The 17,759-nt window shown below is 36.7% G+C and overlaps 1 protein-coding gene and 1 pseudogene across 15 annotated transcripts; both read left to right on the top strand.

Annotated features, from left to right (window-relative positions):
• Nucleotides 1–6,835: 6,835 nt before the first annotated feature.
• On the top strand, nt 6,836–12,472 carry LOC107812194 (uncharacterized). 15 transcript variants are annotated; one of them, XM_016637232.2, is made up of 10 exons: nt 6,836–6,986; nt 8,732–8,890; nt 8,984–9,260; nt 9,369–9,458; nt 9,527–9,663; nt 9,918–10,050; nt 11,206–11,363; nt 11,466–11,589; nt 11,684–12,016; nt 12,155–12,472. In XM_016637232.2, the coding sequence occupies exons 6-9, from the start codon at nt 9,937–9,939 to the stop codon at nt 11,966–11,968; spliced, it is 681 nt and encodes a 226-aa protein (XP_016492718.2). In that variant the 5' UTR covers nt 6,836–6,986; nt 8,732–8,890; nt 8,984–9,260; nt 9,369–9,458; nt 9,527–9,663; nt 9,918–9,936; the 3' UTR covers nt 11,969–12,016; nt 12,155–12,472. The 15 variants fall into 15 exon arrangements, with proteins under 15 accessions (XP_016492718.2, XP_075106088.1, XP_016492720.2 ...); XM_016637234.2 differs by having other exon boundaries at nt 6,845–6,986; nt 8,718–8,890; XM_016637231.2 differs by having other exon boundaries at nt 6,849–7,002.
• Nucleotides 12,473–14,453: 1,981 nt separating this feature from the next.
• Nucleotides 14,454–16,735, top strand: LOC107812193 (viridiflorene synthase-like; annotated as a pseudogene).
• Nucleotides 16,736–17,759: the final 1,024 nt, after the last annotated feature.

Consider the following 17,759-nt stretch of genomic DNA (forward strand, 5'->3'; position numbering starts at 1 on the left):
GTGCGAAAAGCTGTTTTAGGGACATCGGATGCCCTAATCCTCAACTGATGGTAGCCAGATCTCAAGTCTATCTTTGAAAATACCTTGGCACACTGAATCTGATCGAACAAATCATCAATCCTCGGCAGTGGATACTTATTCTTGACAGTGACCTTGTTCAACTGTCGGTAATCAATGCATATTCTCATCGAACCATTATTTTTCTTGACAAACAACACCGGTGCACCCCAAGGCGAAATGCTGGGTCTAATGAAACCCTTCTCAAGCAAGTCTTGCAACTGCTCCTTCAACTCTTTCAAATCTGGCGGGGCCATGCGATATGTCAGAATAGAAATAGGCTGAGTGCCCGAAACCAAATTGATGCAGAAATCAATATCCCTGTCGGATGGCATACCCGGCAGGTCTGAAAAGAAAACATCAGGAACCTCACGAACCACAAGCACCGAATCAATAGAGGGAACCTCAGCACTGGAATTTCGAACGTAAGCAAAATAGGCTAAACACCCCTTCTCGACCATACGTCGAGCCTGCACATACGAGAAAACATTGCGGGTAGAATGACCAGGAATCCCCCTCCACTTTAAACAAGGCAAATCTAGTAAGGCTAAGGTCACGGTGTTGGCATAACAGTCCAAGATAGCATGGTACGGGGATAACCAGTCCATCCCTAATATAACATCGAAGTCGAACATGTCTAACAACAACAAATCAACACGGGTCTCAAGACCCCCAATCACTACAATACAATAACGATGAACTCGATCGACCACAATAGAATCACCTACCGGTTTACACACATAAACAGTAATACTCAACGAATCACTAGGCATGACCAGGTACAGTGCAAAATAAGATGACACATACGAATACATATACCTTGGATCAAATAGCACTGAAGCATCTCTATCACAAACCAGAATGGTACCTGTAATGACTACATCTGAAGCCTCAGCCTCGAGTCTAGCTGGAAGGGTGTAACATCGGGGTTGTGCCCCACCACCCTGAACTACCTCTCTACGACGGTCTGCTGCTGGCTAGCCTCCACCTCTTGCGGCATGAGCTCCACCTCTACCTCTAGCACCTCTACCCCACCTCTAACTGGCTGGGCAGGCTGTGGAACGCCTGGTGCCTGTACCATAGCACGAGAACCCTGATGCTGAGAGCTACCTGGTGCTTGAGGGCAAAACCTGGCAATGTGACCAGGATCACCACAAGTGTAACAAGCCCTCGGCGGCTGAAACTGTTGGCCCTATTAACCTGAATGACCACCTCGGAAACTCTGAAGCGACGGTGCACTGATGGGAGCTGGTGGTGCACTGTAAGGCTATTGATCAGAATAGTGCGTCTGAGAACCACGACCAGCTGAAGTACCATGAGAGACCCGGAGAGCTGACTGAAAGGGCCTAGGAGGATGTCCTCTACCATATGAATATCAACCTCCAGACGAGGTACCACTAAATCTGCCTGAATGACTGATCCTCTTATTTGACCCATGACCACCTCCCTGTGACAGAACCATCTCAACTCTGCGGGCCACATTGGCCACTTCCTGGAAAGTGATCTCACTCCCGGCCTCCTTGGCCATCTGAAGACGAATCGGCTGAATAAGACCATCAATAAACCTCCTCACCCTCTCTCTCTCGGTGGGAAGTATGACAAGAGCATAGTGAGCTAGATCGATAAACCTGGTCTCATACTGGGTGACCGTCATGGAACCCTGTTGGAGGCGCTCAAACTACCTCCGAAAGGCCTCTCTTTGAGTCGCGGGGAGTAACTTCTCCAAAATCAACTCTGTGAACTATTCCCAAGTCAAAGATGGCGAACTGGCTGGTCTAGCTAAGCAATAATCTCTACACCAAGTCTTGGTGGATCCAGATAGGTGAAAGGCGGCAAAATCAACTCCATTGGTCTCAACGATCCCTACGTTCCGAAGAACCTCGTGACAACTATCCAGATATTCTCAGTAGATGCACCGCTGAATGTAGAAGTGAAGAGCTTGGTGAACCTATCCAACCTCCACAAAGCATCGACATACATAGCTGCTCCATCACCGGTCTGAGCTACTACACCCGGCTGAACTGCCACAGCTGGTTGAACCGCTGGAACCTGAACCTGGGGAGCTACCTGCTCTGGGGTGCATATAGCAGGAGTCTGAGTCCCTCCTCCATCCTGAGAAGTGGCTGGTACTACTGGAAGCAAACCTGCTCGGGTGACAATCTCCATGAGGCCTACCAATCAGACCAGAGCATCCTGAAGAACTGGGGTGGCAATAAACCCCTCTAGGACCTGATCTGGGCCCACCGGAACTGCTAGGGCCGGAATCTCTTCCTCAAAATCAACTTGAGGCTCTGCCACTGGTACTGTTTCTCGGGGCTGAGCTCTACCCCTACCTCGGGCTCTAGCTCGGCCTCGCCCTCTTCCCCTGATGGGAGCTGCTGCTGGGGGCTCGGGTTGCTGAGCGGTAGATGAGGAAGCGCGTGTTCTCGCCATCCACGATAGAATAGAGTAGAAATCCAATTAGCATTTGAGGAACAAATCTGCATGACAAGAAAGAACAAGTGTGAAATTTTCCTAACTCTATAGCCTCTGAGGGATAAGTACAGACGTCTCCATACTGATCCCTCAGACTCTACTGAGCTTGTCCGTGAGTTGTGAGACCTATGCAACCTAGAGCTCTGATACCAACTTGTCACGACCCGGATTTCCCACCCTCGGGAGTCATGATGGCACCTATTAATGTGAGCTAGGCAAGGTAATTTTTAACTGCTACTTAATTAACAAATTACTTCTTTTGACAATTATTAGTAATATCGTGAAAACAACAGAATTAAATAAATATGCGAAAGACGTAAATTAAAGGAACTTGAACAATAATGCGGAAATCAACATATGCTTTTACCCAAGAACTGGTGTCACATTACTCACGAACTTCTAAGAGTAATAAATACAACCGTTTGAAAGAAGAATATAAACTGTTTGTCTCGGAAACATGAGATAACAGACTGAAATAAAAGATAGAGGAGACGCCGAGCCTGCGGACGCTTGCAAGGCTACCTCGGTGTCTCACTGGACTGAAGGCTGGCTCCCGCGCTACTGCTGCTATCCAAGACCTGAATCTGTGCAAAAGAGCACATAGTGTAGTATCAGCACAACCGACCCCATGTGCTGGTAAGTGTCCAGCCTAACCTTGGCGAAATAGTGACGAGACTAGAACCAGACTCCAAATAAACCTGTGCAGTTCATATATATATACATATATATATATATTCCGCGGGAAAAGATACAGGAATAACCAGTCAATGCGGGAAGGGGAAACATGCTGTGGGGGTGAATATAGTTCCGAATAGAAAGGCATCAAGTAAGGAAGGAAACAACATAACTAGAATATCAACAAGGAAGCAGAAACCAACAATTAGCACAGCATCACTCTTCGTGCTTTTACTCTCGTTCTCACCAAAACAATACACGACATCACCATTCGTGCTTTATGCTCTTCCTCACCCAAACAACAATCACAAGGCAAATAGGGTAAGGAAATCTAATACCTCGAAATAATCAAATAACAACAGGTAATGAAAGAAACAACATAACTCGGATATCAATAAGGAAATCAGAAATCAACAAATGCACGACATCACCCTTCGTTCTTTTACTCTCTTTCCTTACAATATAGTCAATGAATATCGGTACGGAATGGTACATCGTACGGCACATCATCACCCTTCGTGCTTTACACTCTTTCCTCACAATAGCAAACAATGCACGGCATCACCCTTCGTGCTTTATCGCTCTTCCTCACCCAAACAACAATCACAAACAAGGGGCAAGGGATTAAACAAATAATAATAATATAAATCCCGCTAAGGGAATACAATTAAACAGCTAAGTCCCGGCAAGAGAACAATATCAAGAAATTTCAATATCCCAGCAAGGGAGAAAATCAACAAAGCAACAAGCATCCCGGCAAGGGAGCAATTTAATAACTTTTTCTCTTTCTTTCACTTCTTACTTTATAACTCACTTTACCACTTGAACCAATGCTCTAAAGGGTTTCATTTATCTCATATACTTTCACAATTCGTATTACTACTCGAGCCAATGTTTCTCGAAGTTCAAAGATCACAATTTCTTTCACATGCTTTCTACAACATATAGAAATCATCATTTAGGCATGAAAGATACAACAAGATCTGAATATCTATAATATAAAGACTCACGGTCATGCTAGACACCAACGTATAGATACTTGTCACCATGTCTATACATCGTACTCGACAATTAGCACGTAGCAAATAAGACTCAACTCTTAATCGCACAAGCTAAGGTTAGACCAAACACTTACCTCAAAGCTTTGAACACCGCTCAAGACTCAATTATAGCTTTACCCCCTTGATTCCACCACCAATCCGCTCGAATCTAGTCACAAGTTACTTAATTACATCAGTAAGTGCTAAATGAATCAACCCCAATGCATGAAAATGAGTTTTCCCAAAGTTTTACATAAAAGTCAAAAATCACCTCCGGGCCCACGTGGTCGAAACCCGAGGTTCGGACCAAAATCCGATTACCCATTTCCCACGAATCCAAATGTATAATTTGTTTTGAAATCAGACCTCAAATTGAGGTCCAAATCCCAATTTTGGAAAAAACCTAGGTTCTACCCAAAACACCCAATTTCCCCCATGAAAATCTTTGATTTTAAGTTGAAACCATGTTAAAAGATGTTAGTGATTGAAGAAAACTAGTTAAAAATCACTTACAATTGATTTGGAGAAGAAATGTTGTTTGAAAAATCGCCTTTTATGTTTTTTGGGGTTTTGAAAAGTGGATAATAACTGAAAATCCCGTCTATTTATACCCCTCTCAGACCCTCACCGCGGACTGCATAAAAAGGACCGCGACTGTGGAGCTTCACCGCGGACCGCATTAAATGGACTGCGGCCGCACAGGCCTCCCTGAAGACCTGCAGTTCAGCACCCTGTGCGGACCGCACAAAGGCGACCGCGGTCGCACGCGATTTCTCGCGGACCGCACCAAAGGGTTCAGAGACCTGCAACTTCCTGAACCTGCAACTTTTACAAGGCTAAAACCATTCTGAAACACCTCCCAAGCACTCCGAGCCCTCGGGGCTCCTAACCAAATAAATGCATTAACTCAATCAACATCATACGAACTTATCCGTACGATCAAATCGCCAAACTAACCGCAAAAACAATGAATCAAATCTCAAAATCAAGAGTTTTTCCAAAACTTCATCAAGTTCAGATTTAAGATTTCAAGTCTGAGACACGTCAAACGACGTTCGATTTTAACCAAACTTTACATAAACCTCTTAAATCACATATAAGACCTGTACCGGGCCCGATACCAACACGTTCTAATCAATTTCCATTTTCATTTTCCTTAAATATTTTCAAAAAACAATTTTACTCAAAAATTCATTTCTCGGGCTTGGGATCTCGGAATTCGATTCCGGGCATACGCCCGAGTCCCATATTTTCCTACGGACCCTCCAGGACCGTCGAATCACGAGTATAGGTCCGTTTACTCAAAATGTTGACCGAAGTCAAATTTATTCATTTTAAACTCAAAACTTAGCATTTTTCACAGAATTTCATATTTAAGCTTTCCAACTACACGCCTAGACTGTGCACAGAAATCGAGGCGACTAAAAATAAGGTTTTCAAGGCCTCGGAAGTACGGAATGGGTAAGAAAACAGGTGATGACCCATTTGGGTCGTCACAGGAACTAAGTTGGGATCTCTACTGCAACGACTAATTTAATTTTTTACATTGTACATCCATTTTTCATTTTTCTTTTAAACAAGTCCTACCCCTCAAAATCTTCGAGCCCAGTTCTCTTTCCACAATTAAAAACAGAAACTATTGCCCAGTTACCCTAGTCACTAACTCACTGGCTTAACTCTCAAGAATTAATATGGGAAATTTTTTGGTCTTGCTAAAAGTAAAACAAACAAAAAATGATACTTTCATATAGTCATGTTGGTTCTCTTTGAAGCTCATCGCCAAAACGTTTAATTTAGAGTTGGTTCCTTTTATTTCATTCTCACTCCTTTAATTTTTCATTACAGATGATTGACACGAACATTAGCGGATCTAGCCCAACATAGAATAATTCCATTTAAGACTCACTAAAATTTTAATAAATACTTATTAAATTTGAACCCATAATCTTAAAAACATAATAAGTTTAGTGCTAACAACTTTGTAGCTAGTATTGGCACTTAGTGGTGCCCCTATCCTCTTAAAATCTTGAGTACGCCTCTGAATTAGTGTGAGTGTATATATATATATATACTACTATGCTATAAGAGAGAATAATAGCCTGTTTGGCCAAGCTTATTTTTGGCCAAAAGTATTTTTTTGGCCAAAAGCACTTTTGGCCTCAATTTGAGGTGTTTGGCCAAGCTTCCGGAAGGAAAAAAAAGTGCTTTTGAGGAGAAGCATATGCAATTTTGGAGAAGCAGAAAAAAGTAGCTTCTCTTCAAAAGCACTTTTTTGAGAAGCACTTTTGAGAAAAATACACTTAGAAGCAGTTTTTTAAAGCTTGGTCAAACACTAATTGTTGCTCAGAAGTGTTTTTCAAACTAATTAGCTAAACACAAACTGTTTCTCACCAAAGTACTTTTGAGAAAAGCACTTCTCAAAATAAGCTGATTTTTGCAGTTTGGCCAAAAGGGATATAAGCAGGCATCTTATGGTCAACATGTATGCTTCATCATAAGGGTATTTTTGTCATTTCTTGTTCTCTTGACACCATAATCTGCCAGGTAGAAAGCACCGCTTCCAAATTTTTTATTCTTTGGTCTGTTTTTGTTTATATCCAAGTTTTCCTTCGTGCTTTTCTTTACCCTTTTCATAAATTCCTCTTTCAGCTTTATAGTGTATTCCTCTATTCAAAACTTTAGATCTTCTGCAAAAAGATATTCGGGGTTTTTGCTTGATTAGCCTTTTCTTCCGTAAAGGTAAAAACAAACTAAGGTTGGGTTCTGATTTTTTCTCTGTTTTTATTAATTTGTTTATTTTGCAATTAAGATTTTATAGAAGACAAAAAAAGTGACAAACTTGTTGGTTTAATAGACCTCATTTGGGAGAGGATCTTCACCATCGAATCTCCTTAGCGAAGGGTAAAAGGAGTGAGATTTGTTATTAGAATCCTCTGAAGTATAGTAGTGTATGAAAAAGTTCTTGTGGCGGATCCCTTGTTAGGAATTCTAAAATCGACTTAAGTTGTTTTATAATTCCCCTAGAAATTACAGTTATTGAAGATAACCTTTTCTGACTATGAATTTTATTTAGAGTTAAGATAGTATTCTTATGATGTTTTGAATCTTTCATGGAAGATTAAGCTTGCTTTCGCCTAAAATTCTAACTTAATTGATGATATATTGTTGCGCCTCTGTTTTGCTTTTCTGGGTTTAATCCTACTTTTCAACCCTTTTAAAGTGCAGTAAGAATCGATTTGACGTTTGTGGACTGCGTTAATTTGATTTTGACTGAGCAAAATAAGGTTCAACTATGATGTTTCACAATTTGGGGTAGTTGTGTAACATATGTACCTCTTAATTTCAGTGACCTTCTTTGTTTTTCTTCTTCTTCTCATGGGTTACAAAATTCATGTCTAATTTCATATTTCCGTGCCTTATATATGAGGATGGGTGAGATGCCCACAGATTGATATCATATCCTTCAATCAGTTCTATTTAGTGTTCAATCTGATAAGAAATAGATAAACGATGTTGAAATGGCATAATATAAGAAACTTATAGAATCAGGCGAAATTCAATGTGCATATCAATTCTGAAGCAGAGGAAGATGTGAATTAATATTAACTTCACAAGCACATCACTAGAAGGAAACTTCCACATAACTTTTCTAAACCCAATAAAAGCATAGCTTATGTTGTTTCTCTTTATAAGTTGCATGAATACATAAGTTTGAATAAACCTTTCGAGCAACTATACGTAATAATCCAGCGGAAAGGAACTTCATGAAAAATTTGAAACTTCTTCACTTCAAGCCTTTTTAGTTTTACTTTTTCCTAAAGGAATAGAAGTCAGATTTCATTGGAGGAACTGTAATGTTGACAGAGAAAGTATTCGAATACAAGAGTTTCGTTTCGTCTGTTCAAGAAGGGATATAATTCGAGGCATTCTAGCTCAGAATCATCCTAAAAAACTCTGCATTACTTTAAGGACTCTGGATGATATGCTTAGCTGCCGGCAAAATTAACTTCAATAAAATAAACGAATCAGTTCTTTGAGTTCGTTCTTAAATCCCATTTTGACAAAAATAAATAAAATAAACAAATCGATAGGGAAGAACTTGATGGACATTCTTTTTTTCATGTGTGTTTGAATTGAATCGGAAAGTAGAGTGAAAGGAGCCGTGATTTAAGTTTGTATATTTGCCTAACTTCAAAGTATTTTGGCCTATGAATTTCACTTATCATGCCAATCGTATTAACATATGCCTTTTCTCCGTATTACCAAAATTTCTTGAATATCTTTAACAAAGTTTTCAATTCTTTCTTGACACAGGGAGTTCCAACACTCAAAAATGTAGTGATTAAAAAAATCCAAATCCAACTTTTACTAGAAATTCCTAATTGTTGCAAAAAAGATTCAAGTGTATTTTACGCATATTTGCTGCCTCATATTTGTAATGTGGGATGGTTTGTTCTTGCAATTTTACAGTTACCAATATGCAGGTTATATTAATAAAACGGAACAAAGACTTAGTATTAGTGAAATTACACCACTAACTACAGAATGGACTTGCAAAGTCCAGGCTGTACAACAAATTTCGGCCGCGAGACAGTAAAGATCAGCGAGTTCATTTTCAGACAATAATTGTGCAGGATGTAAACGTAAGTCAAGTTACAACTATAATTGTAACATAAGTTCTTTTCACTTGTACTCTTCCAATAATTACTTAGTTATCATTCTTAATAACATTGTAGGAGGAACAAGTTTGCGTGATACTTTATGGTGACGATATTAGAAGATGTGATAACTTGTTCGAACTTTTTGAGACATATCTGATTTCAACTGCCAAGGTTAGAAATCCACAACCTTACTCACTACATATAGGCCAATTTGAGTAGATCGTTGATAGATTTACTATTGTGGAGTTTATCCCAAAAAATAATGAAAAGGAGACACTGTTACCTCCTCCATCAAGACTGACTACGATTTCATTCGCCGACGTTGCACAACAGTCTTCCGATGTTGAATTTGGTATATTTCAAATTACCTTATGCCTTATAACAGCTTAATTGCTTGAAACTCATGCTGAATGCAAGTATATTGGTTTTACGTACATTTGTTTTTTGTTTATAACAACAGATTTATTAGTTGTGGTGGTAAACTGTGGGACAATGCAATACACCGCTGATCAGAGTAAGAAATTTCAAGAGGCATAGTTATGGACAAAATGTGAGTCATTTAATCTTCTATTACATAACAAAATCTCTACCTAACACTTATATTAGTAACATGTATAGGAAGAAACCTCTCTTCTTCACTATATGGGAAGACATGGCAAGCAATGAAGGAGCTGAGTTACTGAAACAAGTGAGACAACTACAAGAATATCCTATTATTCTCGCGAAGCGGATAGGTACCACAAAATATCATGGTGGTAAGTTAACGCAGCTCCTGTTCCTACGTATGGATTATGGTTCTGCGTTGGTTATTAACAAAATTTGCATACGCAGTTACCCGTTTCGCAACAAGATACAACTCAACAATCTTAATCAATCCCTTATATGTGCAAGCAACTGAATTACAGAATTAGTACAATACAAACTGTGCCTAAAATGCACCACATTATTATTTAACTGTTATTTCTTCTATGGAAAAATAATTGTCTGACATTTCCTGTGCGAATTACAGGATAAATGAGAACAAACAAATGCTAATTAAATACACAGTGAAGAGTCCAGCAGAGTCAGCTTCATCGCTTAATCTTGTAGCTATTGACGATGAAATATTATCTGTTTCAGCTATTGCTACGCAAACCTCCACTGTGAGTTCACTAAATTACAAAATAAAATGCCAAAAACTGTCATACAATGTATCTTTTATACAATATGGATAACAGTTCAATAAATTTTATTATAAGGATTCATATATAAAAATTATTTTTGAGAGGATTGGATGGCGTTTGTTTCTAAAAGTGTTTCAATATTTTTTGCTTTTGAAAATCTTTACTTTATTCAAAAGTTTTTAAGTTTTTAGAATATTGAAATAACATGCCATCTACCCCTCCCAACTCAAAAGACTAATTTTGTTAATTCCTTTTCAAATAGTTTGAGAGTTTTTTTCCCTTCACAAAGGTTTAGAAGAATATGGTGTTAGATAGTATAGTGAAAAAACATGCTATAACTTATTAGGTTAAACTTACAGAGCTCTTATTCCCAGTTAATTTACCTGACCAAAAATTCCTTGAAATTATATGTCTTTGCTGTTTAGGCTTCACTTATAGTTATAAGATAGGTTTTGGTTTCTTCTTTTCCTAATTTTCAGAATTTCTGCTGACTAAAAATTGTTCAAATTGGATAAGTGTTTGGTTGCAAATATTTGTGAAATTATATACAATTTTATCTTAAGTGGCCTTGCTGCATAAACTCTGTGACCTTTTGTCGAAAAACTTCAGTAGAGAGAGCATCAAAGGAACTGAATATAGACATCATCATCTTTGGTATTTTATTGCTTCTAACTTGGAAAACAAATGGAGTTAAAAAAGACAAGAAACTAAAAGTATTGCTTTATTGGTTTGTTTTTTATGTAAGAAGTGTACTTATAACCAATACTTTAAACTTGTATGTGAAGAAAAGAAGATGCAAAAGAGAAGTATATATAGGGGTTGGATTAAAGAATAGGAAACCCTTTACCAAATGAATTTTAGGTTGGAGCAGATGGTTAACTGAGTATTCATATTAGTATTTACCTTTAAGTTTTTCCTTACTTTTTACTGTAGAAAAAAGTTAAAGAACATCTGAAAATTGTCCTACAACTGCCTATGAACGACCACAATTATATGTGACAAAAAGCAGTTTATTTCAATATGCACATTGTTTCACGTGCTTTTACCTGGATAAAAAGAACAAAAAAATAAGTCATTTTGTCTCTTACTCACTAAGTTTTCCTTCTATTATTTCTCCGTGTTAACACTTTGCAGGCGGAAAGTTTTTACGTCGAAGGAGAAATTTCGCTACCTGGGCATTTCCAACGATTTTACCTGCTAGGTTGTTCTGAATGTAACCATCTTGTTCAGAGCAAAATAAAAAGGGAGATTCAATGCATAAACTGCAGGCTGTCACGGATGTTAATTCCAAGGTAACAACTACTACTAATAAGATTATACCATTGGCAATATTTGATATTGTATGTCATCTATTGTACCTCAACTAAAATAATTTACAACATACCACATCATAGGTGCCACTTTGAGGTAGAAATTACAGACGAAACTGGCACAATAACAGCAACAATGTCTGAAGGCTTGGGCGAAAGAATATTATCAATGACAGCTGAACAGATATATGATATCACTGGTGTTAAGGTACATACACATACAACATCGCAGTTAACATAGGTCAACAAACTTAATATAATACTCTGATATGATATATATTATTTTTACTATCTGTTTGCAGAATGAGTTATTCCCTGCTGCCCATAACAATCAACTACTTGCTGATAAACTATTCAGAGTTCAGCTACAATGGTCATCATCCAGAACACCAGACAAAAATGCAGGTTCTCTGGTTCTTTTGTCATACACTGAAAAACCAACCATGTTTCTACCAGAAGACTCAACATCTGTGAGTGGTGCCGACAGAATTATGGAAGAAGAGCCAATACTTGTGACTGATGCAAAAGCAACTAAGAAACAGAAAAGGGAACCAAGTACCCTACCAAAGCGGTTACGGTATGGATAGCTAACTTGAGTGACAAAAGACAACAAATGCTTGCTTGCGAGTTGACAGGTAAGGAATACAGCCAACCAATAGACCTCTTTATTTTATTGTTTACTAAAAGTAATAGACGACAGTCAAGGTTAGAAACTCAAATACCATATTTTACCATCTACTAATGTTCTTAAAATGAATATTTTATTTGTACAGATTGTCGAAGCAGTGATGTTCGCTCAGACGGTATGGAATGTACAGACACATTTTGATAACATTTTGGCAGATCATACCGATCTTTAACAAAGTTTAGATATTTGGCCGCCTTAACAAACTGTTTCACATTTTTGCGTAAATAGTTATCAGTAGTATGTGCCTATGTTTTTGAAGGCAATTGGTATTATTTTTGGATATTGGAGCGGCCTCTACATGTTATACATACCAGTCTATTTATTGAAATGTAGAAACTAAATGTAATGTTGTTGTATATCTTGTCTGTTTGACATTAATGTTACAAACATGCTGTTCTATGTATCTTTAGTGGATTGATTGAGGCTAGAACTGTACATCGCTGAACTTTGCAATGTGTAGTCCGGTTCATACAAGTCACTTGCTTATAAATGAACTCTTTCCCAATGGCACTCTTTAGCTATAAGAAGTATATGGTTGAGTTTGATGAATTTGTGACGCTATTATACATTGTCTTTGATAGATATGATCTGACTTTCTCAATTGCTCACACTCTAATCCAAAGTGTTGGGCCCGGGCAAGCCCGGGCTGATCCCATCTAGTATATATATAATGCATGATTTATGTATGTAAAGATCCCAAAAAAAAAGCTATGAAGTGCTAAAACCTAAAAATCACTGAAAAGAATTGTACATACCTGCTCTGTGTTATTTTACAATTTGTTTGCATGGTTGTTACGTATCGTTTTATAATGTAACGTATTGTACTGTATTGTACTGTACTGTATTGTTTGATAAAACAATGTTTGGATAGATTGTGTCGTTTGCTATCGTTTCATGACATCACGCACCAGCAATATGAAGAATAAACTTGTAATATTATAAAGAAAATTATGATACATGGTAAAATTACTATATAAAAAGGTAGGGTAAATGATTAAAATAAAATTATTTAATAATAATAAAGGGTGAGAGAGAGAAAAACACAAGGTAACGACGCGACCACACCAAATTGGTCGTTACATAAAGTGACATATTTCGTCTTTATGTAACGATGGATTTAACGATACAATAAAATTTAAGTAACAATCAAAACAAATATTATATTTAAAGTAACAATACAATACAAAACAATGGATAACAACCATCCAAACAAGTTGTTAGTATTCCAGAGTTGGGATTCTTTATTATTGTCGAATGTCTGTGACTTTCAACGGTCTAACTAAGAAAAGTAGACTGAAAAGCTGGATCATTCTAATTTTGTTGATAAAATTTAAAAAAGTATATTTCATGGCTTTTTAAGGCTGAAATATTTAAAAACAAACTCAAAAGTAGTATTAAAGAATTTTTTAAAAAAATAGATGAGCTATCCATACAATTCAATCACAGCAAAGACTTACTTACATTGGATATATATACTAGCTTAATTGATATATGACACGTGTCTATCACTTAATTAGGTGTACTATACATCGTCACCTTGATTTATTTTAATCATAGTAAGATAATATAATTTGGTGTAAAATACTCTATACGAATAAAATTTTACCATTTGACAACGCTGCAGACATACGTGCTTTGGGCAAAGAAGATAAAATTGATTTTTACTTGATATGTTTCTAGCTACTAATTAGCACTCTTTGATTGAACGGTGGCGGGCGGCCCGACGTTAGAGGTTCTTGAAGTCATGTTGACTCTATATATGTTATGCTGATTTTTATTCAACTACGTCTTCGTGCTTGACATAGGTGGATTTGTTTTGTCCACGTGTCATACTTATATTAGTTATACATTCATCTCGAATCCATCCCATATTCATAGTAATTTTGGAAAAAGCATTAGTGATGGGGGGAGGGGGAGGATTTCCGCTAAGGGGTTCAAACAAGGAAAAATTTAATAAATTGAAAGAGAAAGTGACCAATGGGACTTGAATTGACCTCACAAAGACTTTGAACCCCGTTGATCATAACTATGCTTTTGATTGTGTCAAGGAGATTCAAAACATAATAGATAAAAGTAAAAAACAAATTTTGCCTTATATAAACAGTGTAATTTTTGGACGAAGGGGGTTCGGATAAATACCCATCCTCCCCTAAATCTGCCCATGTTAGTGATTTTCGCATTTATTGAGTTAGAATTCCAAACTCGTCTCTAAATTGGTAGGATCCACATAAACTTTGCACGAAAAATTAGAAATGACGAAAATGTTACATGGCAGGCGGCCCGTCACGGCTTTACTGTACTCGTTTGAGGAAAAAAGTAAATTAAGGTTTCATTCATGGGAACACAAACTCAGAAACTAATAATGAAAATTTCACATTCAGATTTTCAGATCTTGTAAGGTCTCTTGCAATGGCAACAATTGCATCATTGAATGGAAATCACCAAGATGGGGTTTTTCGCCCAACAACAAATTTTTCACCTAGCCTCTGGGGAAATATATTTAGTTGTTCTGCGTTGAATAATCAGGTATATATATCTATGCTTCTTTATTTCTCGTTCACCTTTTTTTATTATATATTTTGATACTAAGAGAGAGCGCATTATTACAGGTCTTCGAAAAAAAATATAAAGGAGATTGAAACTTTGAAAGAGGAAGTCAAGCACATGATAATCAGTACTACTGACAATGACACCACAGAAAAAATATGTTTGATTGATACTCTTGAATGCCTTGGTATTTCATATCACTTTGAAGAGGAGATTGAAGATCAAATAAGCAAGTTGTTTAATCTAAATGTCATCCAAGAAGAACATGATCGATACAGTGTTTCCCTATATTTTCGATTGTTTAGGCAACACGGCTATCCAATCTCTTGTGGTATATATTTTTATGTGTAGATATATTACAATTTTGTTTAATTTAAATGAATGTTTTTAGTTAATTTGTTATAACAAGATATTTTGTGAATTTAGATCATTTCAACCAATTCAAAGACAACAATGGAAAATTCATGGAAACTTTACTTAAGGATGTAAAGGGTATGCTCAATCTGTATGAAGCAGCTCAAGTAAGGGAACATGAAGATGAAATATTAGAAGAGGCTCTAATCTTCACAAAAGAACATTTGGAGAAAATAGCACCCAAATTAAGCTCTTCTATTATTGAGAAACAAGTAACACATGCACTCATGCAATCTCTACAGAGGCATTCCAAGAGCTGAAGCCCATTTTAACATTTCAATATATGGAGAATCTGAATCAAGAAATGACAAGTTACTAAGGCTCGCCAAACTAGATTATAATTTGTTGCAAGTGCTACACAAGGAAGAGCTTAGTGAACTCACACAGTAAGATGATTTTATTTAATTTGAGTACCATATATATTTTATTACTTGAGTTAATTAACTAAATATGACTCTCATTAATTTATTTTGAAGATGGTGGAAAGATTTGGATCTCGCGTCTAAGCTTTCGTATGTTCGAGATAGAATGGTGGAGTGCTTTTTTTGGGCCGTAGAGGTGTATTTTGAACCTCAATATTCTCGTGCTCGAATCATGCTTGCAAAATGCATAGCTATGATTTCAGTAATTGACGACACATATGATTCCTATGGTACTCTTGATGAACTAGAAGTGTTCACAGAAGCCATGGACCGGTATGCAATATTCCATTTATAATTTCTAATGTACATCTAAAGACTCATGAAAATATTTGATTAAACATCTATTCTATAATGATTATTGGAATAAGGTACTCACGTTAAAACATTGCCAATCATTGCAGGTGGGATACAAGTGAAATTGATCGACTCCCTACCTATATGAAAACATTGTATTCAACTCTTCTCGATCTCTTCAAAGAATATGACATCGAAGTAGAGAAACAAGATATGAGTTTCAATGGAGTATATTACGTCAAAGAGGCGGTACGATCACTTAAAACTCTAATATATATAATTTTCCTTTTATTTTATGAGTTTAATTAATATTATTATATTTCTCAAATATAAAGATGAAGGAAATCGTGAGGAGTTACTACATTGAAGCACAATGGTTCATCAAAGGGAAAAGTCCACCATTTGAAGAATACTTAAGCAATGCACTCATAACTGGAACTTATTACCTACTTGCACCTGCTTTATTATTGGGCATAAAATCATCTTCAAAAGCAGCATTCGATTGGATGATGAATAAACCTAAGATTCTTGTGGCTTCAGCATTAATTGGTCGAGTTATTGATGACGTTGCAACTTACCAGGTATATATTGATATATAAACTACGTCTCAATCTCAAATAAAATGTGAATTCGTTAATGTTTGCATGATCCATGATCTGCTTTTTTTTCTTTCGTATATATAGATTGAGAAAGAAAAAGGACAACTTGTGACGGGAATAGAATGCTATATGAAAGAGCACAATTTAACAGTGGAAGAAGCAAGTGCACAACTTTCTGAAATGGCTGAAAATGCATGGAAGGATTTGAGCAAATAGAGCATTATTAAGCCTACTAATTCTTCAATGCCAGCTGAAATCTTAAAGCCAATCGTAAATCTGACACGTCTAATTGATGTGGTTTACAAGAATAGTGAAGATGGATATAGTAATCCAAAGAATAATGTGAAGTCTGTAATTGAAGCCTTACTCGTCAATCCCATCAACATGTAGAGGACTCCAAGGAAGATGGTCAAATATTAAATAAGTTAATGTGAACCATTACAGTACTAGTTGATTTAAAACTCCATTAATAAGTGATTTAATTTTACTCCATCGTATTATTTTGATTGCAAATGTTTTATTTGAATGAATAAATTGTATGTGTATCGAGAGTACAGAAATTTTCGTCAGTTATCCTTTTTGGGGACTAACTGTTTAGTAAATTAAATGGTGTAACTGGTAAAGTTGTTGTAATGTGACCAGGAGGTCAAGAGTTTAAAACGTGAAAACAGTCTCTTGCAGAAATGCAGGGTAAGATTGCGTACAATAGAACCTTGTGATCCGGCCCTTTCCCGGACCTCGCGTATAACGAGAGTTTAGTGCACCGGGCTGTCCTTTTTTTTTTAGTATATTAAATGTCTTTCTTTTTATTTTTCTTGCAGCTTATGGATATTTTAGACCACGGTCTAAAGATTACTTTCGAGCAAATTGAAATTTTGATAAGAAACATTAGACTGCGTTCTAATATTTTGCAAGTTATTGCAAAAGTGAGAGGAATGTATTGCAAAAACATTAGATGTATTTGTCATATTTATCATTTAATTGTCGGTGATGGTATGCGAATATTAAACATAGAAATTGAAAAGGTTAGAATGACTCTTAATTGACTTTTTTATTCAAACCGTAGAAGTAGACTTAGAGAGTATTTTAAAAAATGTGATGAATATGGCCTTAGAGAAAGAAAGGTTCCTAAACCTTGCCCGACTAGATGGAATTGTATGTACGAAAGTTTAGTAGTAGCATATGAATATAGAAACCCAATTAATGCAACGTTTAATTCTCGGGTAGGTGGTGAAGATGATGATGAAATGCTTACCACTCAAGATTGGACTAATGTTAAAATTCTTTTAGATTTTTTAGAACATTTTCAAATTGCAACAAATGCATTTTCTGGGCAATATTATCCTACTATTTCAAACTGTTTAGTCTATATTGCAGCACTATCTGATTTGTTTGTTGAATTTAGTGAGGGTGG

Source organism: Nicotiana tabacum, chromosome 3 (assembly GCF_000715075.1).
Source record: "Nicotiana tabacum cultivar K326 chromosome 3, ASM71507v2, whole genome shotgun sequence".
Classification (NCBI taxonomy): Eukaryota; Viridiplantae; Streptophyta; class Magnoliopsida; order Solanales; family Solanaceae; genus Nicotiana; species Nicotiana tabacum.

Bases quoted from the DNA above. Each gene is read 5' to 3' on its own strand.
- LOC107812194 (XM_016637232.2), top strand. From the start codon at position 9,937: ATGCTAATTAAATACACAGTGAAGAGTCCAGCAGAGTCAGCTTCATCG. The intron at 11,364-11,465 runs GTAACAACTACT...ACCACATCATAG, and splicing joins TCACGGATGTTAATTCCAAG to GTGCCACTTTGAGGTAGAAA. The intron at 11,590-11,683 runs GTACATACACAT...ATCTGTTTGCAG, and splicing joins ATGATATCACTGGTGTTAAG to AATGAGTTATTCCCTGCTGC.